Source organism: Arachis duranensis, chromosome 3 (assembly GCF_000817695.3).
Source record: "Arachis duranensis cultivar V14167 chromosome 3, aradu.V14167.gnm2.J7QH, whole genome shotgun sequence".
Lineage (NCBI taxonomy): Eukaryota > Viridiplantae > Streptophyta > Magnoliopsida > Fabales > Fabaceae > Arachis > Arachis duranensis.
In genome coordinates, this window is record NC_029774.3 from 135,251,003 (window position 1) to 135,259,642 (window position 8,640).

At 33.8% G+C, this 8,640-nt stretch overlaps 2 protein-coding genes across 4 annotated transcripts; one reads left to right on the forward strand and one right to left on the reverse strand.

Annotated features, from left to right (window-relative positions):
* The first annotated feature begins 129 nt into the window (after window positions 1–129).
* Window positions 130–4,311, forward strand: LOC107482182 (ADP-ribosylation factor GTPase-activating protein AGD12). Of its 3 annotated transcripts, none has more exons than XM_016102582.3 (9): window positions 130–233; window positions 713–817; window positions 1,140–1,221; window positions 1,436–1,511; window positions 1,927–2,087; window positions 2,333–2,606; window positions 3,128–3,244; window positions 3,368–3,463; window positions 3,849–4,311. In XM_016102582.3, the coding sequence occupies exons 2-9, from the start codon at window positions 766–768 to the stop codon at window positions 4,122–4,124; spliced, it is 1,134 nt and encodes a 377-aa protein (XP_015958068.1). In that variant the 5' UTR covers window positions 130–233; window positions 713–765; the 3' UTR covers window positions 4,125–4,311. The 3 variants fall into 3 exon arrangements, with proteins under 3 accessions (XP_015958068.1, XP_020995256.1, XP_015958067.1); XM_021139597.2 differs by having other exon boundaries at window positions 182–200; XM_016102581.3 differs by lacking the exon at window positions 130–233 and adding an exon at window positions 271–386.
* A 1,249-nt stretch (window positions 4,312–5,560) lies between these two features.
* Window positions 5,561–6,366, reverse strand: LOC107482162 (uncharacterized). The gene has a single exon (XM_016102561.3). The coding sequence runs from the start codon at window positions 6,265–6,267 to the stop codon at window positions 5,755–5,757; it is 513 nt and encodes a 170-aa protein (XP_015958047.1). The 5' UTR covers window positions 6,268–6,366; the 3' UTR covers window positions 5,561–5,754.
* Window positions 6,367–8,640: the final 2,274 nt, after the last annotated feature.

An 8,640-nucleotide genomic window follows, 5' to 3' on the forward strand; every position in this document is an offset into this window, starting at 1 on the left:
TCCAAAGTCCAAACTAAACACATCCTAAGGAACAAACTGAAATTAAAAAAAAAAACCAAAACAAAACAATACAAAAGTGGTCGTTCCACCTTTCATCGTATCTTTCAACAAATTCTGCCATATAAATATAATAGAATCAATCATTGCTCGCACTTCCACCTTGTACTTTTCAATCGCGTGTGTCTGCGGATTTTTCAAACGTACGCGTTTTGATTCGGTTCCTTCATTCGCTGGTAATTTTATTTTATGTTATGTTTGTCTCTCCTCTTCTTTCTTGCCTTCACGTTTAAACACGTACAATTCCCAGTTTCTCTTTCTCTCTCTCTATGTGTGCGTGTGTGTTGAAATTCCCCTTTTTCCCCTGTTTGAGTCGTGGATTTCTTTGGGTATGATTGGTTTAATGCAAAATAATTGATCTTTTTAATATATTGATTTCGATTGAAAAATGTTGATGCTTCTGGAGATTGGCATCTAGCTGCTGGAACAGTGCATGTGTATGATTGTGTGTAAAGATGTATTATGTAACAAATATACAAAATAACGATTTTGATGCATTCTAATTCTTCGCTGAATAATTACTTGTTGATAAGATTATGTTATTTGTGCAAGGAAATAAGATTTCTGTTGTCATTCTTGAAAAAAGAAAAAAGAAAAAGAAAAAGAAATTGATTTATTAACCAGATTTGTTATTTTTATTGCTTCTTCTTTTCAGATAGTTTGGGTTGCTTGCTAGTTGCTATTATTGGAATTGGTATTTGTTTAAGCATGTCAGTGGCGATGAGAAATAAACCTCTTGAATTTGGGAGGCCTGTAACAAGTAAGCTATATTGGTAACTGGAAATTTCAGATTCTGTTTCATATAAAGAATTATTTTCAACTTATTATATATCTTCAAAGTCAAGTATATAGGCAGTTAACTCTTCAAAGAACTGAGTGCAAAAGTTGGTCTTTAAAAATATATTTTGGCTGGCTAAGCATTTGAAAAATTTCAAGCTTAAAAAGCTTTAGACTTTAGACAGATACCGGACTAGGGTCAAGCTTTATATTTAAAAAATAGGCCAGGTTTAAAAACTATGAAATGCAAAGCTATGTTCACTTACTTTTCTTGAGAAGTAGAATGATTGGTAGTTGTTTTACAGGTAAAAGAAAATTCAAGGACTTATTGCTTCAAAAGGATAATCAATTTTGTGCTGATTGTAATGCTCCACAACCTAAATGGGCGTAAGTCTACTCACTATTTTTGTGATTTATGGTTTAGTCAATATGATTCTCAAAACCAGCGTTTGACTATTGAATATCTTTGTGAAAGATTGATAAGGCATTTTCATAATTAAGCTGTAGGAAAAGTAGCTACAGAGACTGAAATCTAATGAAGACTGTAGAGTCCAAGTTACCTTTTCTTAGTTGTGATGATTTTTTTTAACTGCTTTTTCAGGTCGGCTAATATTGGAGTATTTTTATGCTTTAAATGTTACAATGTGCACAGAAGTCTTGATACTCATATATCAAGGGTAACCATTTCTAATCCATTGTACTTAAGAATTTCCTTTTTCTTGTGAGGAATATTCAAATCCAAGTTCCTTCTTCATTTCTGTCTTAATTAAAGTCTAAGATACTATTACATAGTTGTTATATGGCTGTACTTATGAAATCAGTTTGTTCAACTCTGTTTTATGTTTGGCTGCATCTATTTTCTACCTTTATGTTGAAGATGCTTGCGGGGCAAACTTGTTCTTTCATGCCATTGCCATCATATGATATGTTTTGAAATTTACTGTTTCTTTTCAATGGAGTCACTAAAATCAGTGTAGTGTGCATATATAATGCATCTGTAATAGTAGGGTAGTTGCATATTATATGCTGAACTTGTTTATCTATTTTTCTCATCGAGTATAAATTCCTCAGCTCATTACTTTATACTTCCAGGTTTTGTCTGTGGGGGATGAATGGTCAGATGATGATATTGATGCAATGATTGAAGTTGGAGGAAATTCTTCTGCTAATTCAATATATGAAGCTTATATTCCAGAAGGATATGCAAAACCTCATCCAGATTCCAGTCAGGAAGAGCGCACAAAATTCATTCGGTTAGACATGTTTGCATCTTTACTTTGCACCATACTCTTCTCAGCATTTTTCTGTTAAGCAGTTAAGCAGGCTGCTTTAGATAGAAACTGATATGAACTGTCCTATTAGGCTATGAGCTCAGATTTTCTTCCACCCTCCTTCAATAAGCATAGATTAATCATTGTGGTGTCTCTATAAACAAACACATCCCAATGGTGCGAACCTGGTCAATGGTTAAGTGTGGCATTTTTAATTGTGACTGCAGGTCAAAATATGAATATCAAGAATTTTTGAAACCAAGTTTGCGCATTGTGTCTTCGAAATCTTCTCATCAATCAAGTTTCTCCAAACATAATGCTGATAGTTTCCGGAGCTCTTATGAATCCAGTTTCTCCAAACGTGATGCACATAGTTTTCGAAGTTCTCATGAACCCAGTTTCTCCATGCGTAGTGCGGATAGCTTTCGAAGCTGTCATGAATCCAGTTTCTCCCAATGTGATGCAGATAGTTTTCGAAGCACTACTAGTTTAAAGAATCTGGTAATTTTTTTTATTCTAGAACTTATTCCTTTTATTGTGGAGGCATATTTGTTCGTTAACCACAAGTTGATTTGCATATCATTCTCAGTTAGATTTTAAGTTGTTGTTGTACCCAGATGAGAGTCTTAAATACTGCCTCCATTCCTAAATGTTAGTCTTTTAAGGTAAATGCCCTAGGATTAAAAAATTATTGAGTATATTTTAGATTTTTTAAAAGATAAGATTTAATGGACTAAAACTACTAACTAGTAATAGAAGAAGAATGTAACAAACGTAAGGGTTAAAAGAGTGGGTGCGCGTGTGTATTGAAGTTCTACAATGACAATCAATTTGGAACATGTTTGGTTTTCTTAAATGATTAACATTTAGGAATGGAAGAGTATGTATAATGTATGAGACTTGCATCCACATGCAACTTTACTACTTTATTAGCAATGTAAAGTTGAAATTATTACTTTATTAAAATTGAAATTACTTTACTACTTTCCTTGATGTTTGATTGGTACTGATGATGGAATCAGGAAAGAACGAGAGAATTTATCGGAAAGTTGCAGGTGAAAGTGATTAAGGGCACAAATTTAGCTATTAGAGATATGATGACAAGCGATCCATATGTTGTCTTGAAACTTGGTAAACAGGTTAGTTGTTGCCATCACCATGTTCATTAACAGAAAACTCTTGTTCTATATCTTTAGCTTTTAGCTGAAAAATAATGGAAGCATTTTTTTCTCTGAATATGACTTTGGCGCTTTTGTCTTCAGACTGTTAAGACAAATGTAATAAAGAGTAATTTGAACCCGGTCTGGAATCAGGTGCTTATACTATCTGTTCCTGAGGCTTTTGGCCCATTGGATTTGGTAAGGCTAAATTTTAACTGTTCTTTTTGTCAAAACGGAAATAAATTGTGTTCTACATGATGAAACTGAATTCCTCCCTGATTTCCAATAATGCCATACACCCTTTAATTATTTTCATTGTAAAGTCAAACCCTGATATTATAACCTCCAAATTGTTGACTCCTATGTATATACATATCAGAAGAAAAGGATTATGTGGAAATTTCTCATGATCTTGTCATATGTTGATTTTTTAGCATTTATTAGATGATTTTGTCCTCGCCTTTTTAATCAGCAGTCAAAATCAACATATGACAAGGTCATACGAAAATCTGTCACATTCTGATGATGATGTGGTATGAGGAAATGGAATTTTATGTTAACAGATGTGTGTAATGCATTGCAGAAGGTGTTTGATCACGACTTGTTTTCGGCTGATGATATAATGGGAGAAGCACAGGTAGATCTTCAGCCCCTGATTGCATCAGCAATTGCATTTGGAGATGCTGGAATGTTTGATGATATGCAGATAGGAAAATGGCTAAAATCCCACGACAATGCACTAAAACATGATAGCACAGTTAATATAATTAATGGCAGGGTTAAACAAGAGATATCACTTAAGCTCCAGCACGTTGAATGTGGAGAATTAGACTTAGAACTCGAGTGGATACCTCTATAACATTAACATCATGTATAGTTAATTATTAGGCCAATTTAGTAGAGTTAGAGGTAGCTAGTTTTTGGATCCTCCGATTTGATATTAAAAAGTTTTTAAAAATTCTCTTGCAAAGTAATCGGACCTATCGATTACATATTCCTATACAAAAAAAAAAAGCACATAACAAAGCCAATAAAATTAGATTGCACACATCTAACATTCTTTATCCATAATAAAAAAATTTAGCCACAAAATAAACCTCTGGTTCTACGTCTTTTATTTATTCACAGAAATAAAATAACAATTTTAATTTTAATTTTTATGTAATGGGTATTAAAGGTTAGATATATATATACTCTTACTCTTGACTATATATATTTACAGTGGCACCTATGCGGCTATGCCCAATGAGATTATAGGAAATTAGTAATGAACATGCTATCACGGGGGATTAATTTAGACACCCCTCCTCAGCTCTCCCCCCTACCGAATATTACGTCAGAAAGCTCGTCTGTAGGAAAGGATAATATAAAAAATCTGATGAAATAACAATAATAAACATGACCTATAAACAGTAAAATATTGATTTTAAGTTTGAAGGTCCAAAGCCAAAATAACTCAAACGACAATTTTAAGGATTAAATAACGGTGTATACTTCAATTATTTCAGTAGGCTCTGGTGGTTTTGGGTTGACTCTTGCTTTGTTATTATAGTCCATCAAACATTCACGTAAAATTAATTATTTGGGTCACATGCTTAAAAAAACCTATCCTGAAATATCAGCCATTAAAATTAACGACTATTATAAAATATATATTAAAATATAAGATATATACTAAAAATAAATTAAAATATACATATATTTATATGCATAATAATTAATTTTAATATATAAATAATATTTAAAAATTATAATAATTAACTTCAAATAATAAAAAAATAAATTATACTAAAATTTAATCATTAAAATTATCCATTATGTATAATTATATATATTTATACACATTAATTTTTATATATTTTAAATTATATATCAATCATCATAATAATCAAATTTGCAAAATAAAATAATTAAACTTATAAATGATTAAGTTTGTTTATACTAATAGCATAATAAATTTTGGTAAAAATTTAGGTGCATTTAATTTTATGTGAAATGAATAACTGTGAGTCTTAAATAATTTAATAAATTTGATTAAATTGTCATGTAACAGTTTTAAACTATTAATTTCACACAAAATTAACTATACTTAACAATTTAATTAAATTTATCAAATCATTTAAGACTTTTAATTATCAATTTTATATAAAGTTAATTACATTTGAATTTCCATCAAAATTTATGCTAAAAACTATAAATTTTTTATGAGATATTAAATATTTATTGGTAGCGGAATAAGTGAGGGTGAAAATGGTATAATAATAATAATAATAATAATAATAATAATAATAATAATAATAATAATAATAATAAACATTAACATGACTACAAGGCAACACTATTAACTATATATTATTGCCAATCTACACCACTACATCATCACTAAGGTAGGTACTAACCTTTACATGCAACGTAGAAAAATCAAAATCATAAACGCGAGTAGTAGTAAAGTAGTAGCGAAAGTCAACAACAACGAGACTCAACTCAGCTCAGGGCTCGCGTACCACTAGCTGCAGTTTGTTATTGTCGTCGTCGTTTTCAATGTGATTATTCCGGACCTCACCGCCACCAAACGACGCTGCATTTTGTTTCTGTTTCGTTCGGTACTTCAACAGATACACCAAACCCGAAGCCAATAACAGAACCGCTCCGACCGTTCCACACACCACGCTCGCCGCCATCAGCGCCTTCGACACTCGGTCGCCGCCGTTGGGACCGACGGCAGCAGAGGCTTCGCGGAGCCATGACGGCGGCGCAGCGGGGGAGTTCATGGCCCTAGGAATCGCCACGTTGGAGGAGGTGGTGGAGGACGGAGATGAGTTCTGGCTGTCGCTGTTGAAGAATGACCTCATCTCCGGCGAGGATTTGGCACCAGCGGTCGGCGACAATGTCTGGAAGACGAGGCCGTGATCAGATGGCCGTAGCTCCCTGGCGGAGGAATCTCCAATGAGGATGAGGCTGAGCGCGACGATGACGATGGCGATTACGGCGGTTTCCGCCATGAGAATTGAGGTGATAATTTATTAGTTGGTTATTGGGAGAATTGGTGACATGCATTAGAAGTTAGAAGAAAGAAAAGTTGTGTGTATATATAGAAATTAAGAGAGTGTGAAACGGTGCCGTTTTGCCATTTGTGATTTACTGAAGAGTAACGAACACACTTAAAACTTTAAGCTTGTGAGGGTGAGGAAGGTCAAAGAAGATGGAAACTCTGTCGGAGCATAAAGTAGTTATGCGTTGCTCCTCTCTCTCTCTCTCTCTCCACTCGCCGCTCTCTTCTTTGTCCTTTTACTATTTATTTAGTCCTCTCCCTTTTCCTTTTTCTGTCAATTTATTCCAAATAAATACAAAATTTTCTGTATTTTACGGTGCGCGTTACACTTTTTAACAATATTACTGTTTTTTTTTTGGACATTTACAATATTACTGTTTTGAAATGAATTAGTAATGGGAGAATTATCGTGTTCTGGGCTTTTGGCCCAAATGAGCCTTGTTTGGCTAAATGCAATCTGCAAAGGAATTTGCCTCGATAATGACAAGACTCGAAGAAGTAGTTTTGGCTAACTCCGGCTGGGTTTGGTAAAGCTTTTTCAGGAGGTGCTTGTACTTTTAAAAAGCACAAGCACGTCATTTTGCGTTTGGTAAATTAAAAAGCTCAAGTGCTTGTGCTTGCGGCTTTTAAAAGTTAGGGGTGCTTTTGAAAGCACCTAGAGGGAGCTTTTCAAAGTTGGCTTGTGCTTTTCAAAATTTAAAAGTCTAATATAACCTCATATGTTAACTAATTTTCAAATTTAATGTTTGCATTTATGTCTATTATAGTATTTTTAAATTTTAAAAGCTATTTTACCAAACACAATTGATGTTACTTATGTTTATTAAAAGTTGTTTTTTATTTGATTTACCAAACATAAATACTACAACTTTTAAAAAGCCATCTTTTAAAAGTTAACTTTTATAAGCTACTTTTAAAAAGTAAAAGCTTTACCAAACTAAGCCTCCGTGCCAATGGTCACGGTAAGATGAGGGAAGTATTTTTTGGATTGACTAGGCATAAAAAGTACGTAGCAGTGAAAATGGACTTCTCAATCTTTTTTAACACTCTGAGAGAATAAAATGTGATTTCTTAATTTTTTATAAATAGGACTAAAAATAAATATGAAAAAGATAATAAAAAATAAAATTAAATAATTGATACTATTTAATTTTTTTTATTAGAGAAGATCCACTCTTGTAAGCGATGAATCGAGTTAAAAGTGAGCAATGACTATTGTCGAAATAAGTATTAAAGTAGTCTCTAAAATTGCACTCGAGTCTCAAAGTAATTCCTAAAGTTAATAATTCCTCAAATTCGTTCCTGAAATTGCACTCTGAAACTCATAGTAGCCATTGAAATAATTACCGTCCATCTTTACTACCGAAAATCTGAGCTGGACTGAAACGACGTCGTTTTGTATTTATTTAAAAAAAATAAAACCTAATCCCCAATACGACGTCGTTTTATATTTATAAAAAAAAAACTAATCATTATCTTCACCAATTCTCTTCTTCACTGATGTTCTTCTTCTTCTTCAATTTCATAGAAGCAACAACATCTTCAAAACCAACAAAAATCACAGAATTAAAAAAAAAACTAACAATTACAAAAAATCACAAAAAAGAACCAACAACAATTAGAAAAGATCAATTAACCTCAATAACTAGCATCAATCAACCTAAATAGCAACAATCACAAAAAACAACAAAAATTACAGAATCAAGAACACAAAAAATCAACCATGACAGCTACATTAAAAGACAATCATCAGTAGCAATAATCATTTAAAATATTAAACAATAATGATTCAATAACTAAAAAAATTAAAAAAATAACTCACCTTTGCCGCAGAGAAGAGAAGAAGGATGCAGAGGGAGAACAGAGAGCAGACGGCGACAAATAGGGAGGAACTGTCAGCTGGGACAATGGAGAGCGCCTGGAGCTGGCCGTGAGAGACATTCTGTTTGTAACCTGGAGCACCTGCCTCGTTGTGGAGCTGTTGGTGGGCTTTGAAGTTGCCGGCGAGTGCGACGGGCTTGAGAACGAAGACGGCGGTGACGAAGGGTTGGGGGCGGTTGACGGAGCGCTTGAAAACAGTGGAAAAGTGTGAAATCTGGACGGCGAGGTCAGAAAGCACCTCGATCTCGTGGTGGTGCGAAGAAGCAGATTGGGAATATAAAAGACTAGGTTGGGGAGGGACGATTGGTGCGGCACCAAAATGGAGGCCGGCGACAAAGAGGGTTGGGGAAAGCTTGCTTGTGAGAGAGATAAGGGGAAGAGAAAGGGCAGATTGGGGAAGGGGAAAGGGAAGGGTTGGGGAAGGGAAAGGGAAGGTTCGGAA

Bases quoted from the DNA above. Each gene is read 5' to 3' on its own strand.
- LOC107482182 (XM_016102582.3), top strand. From the start codon at position 766: ATGTCAGTGGCGATGAGAAATAAACCTCTTGAATTTGGGAGGCCTGTA. The intron at 2,607-3,127 runs GTAATTTTTTTT...TGATGGAATCAG, and splicing joins CTACTAGTTTAAAGAATCTG to GAAAGAACGAGAGAATTTAT. The intron at 3,464-3,848 runs GTAAGGCTAAAT...AATGCATTGCAG, and splicing joins CTTTTGGCCCATTGGATTTG to AAGGTGTTTGATCACGACTT.
- LOC107482162 (XM_016102561.3), bottom strand. From the start codon at position 6,267: ATGGCGGAAACCGCCGTAATCGCCATCGTCATCGTCGCGCTCAGCCTC.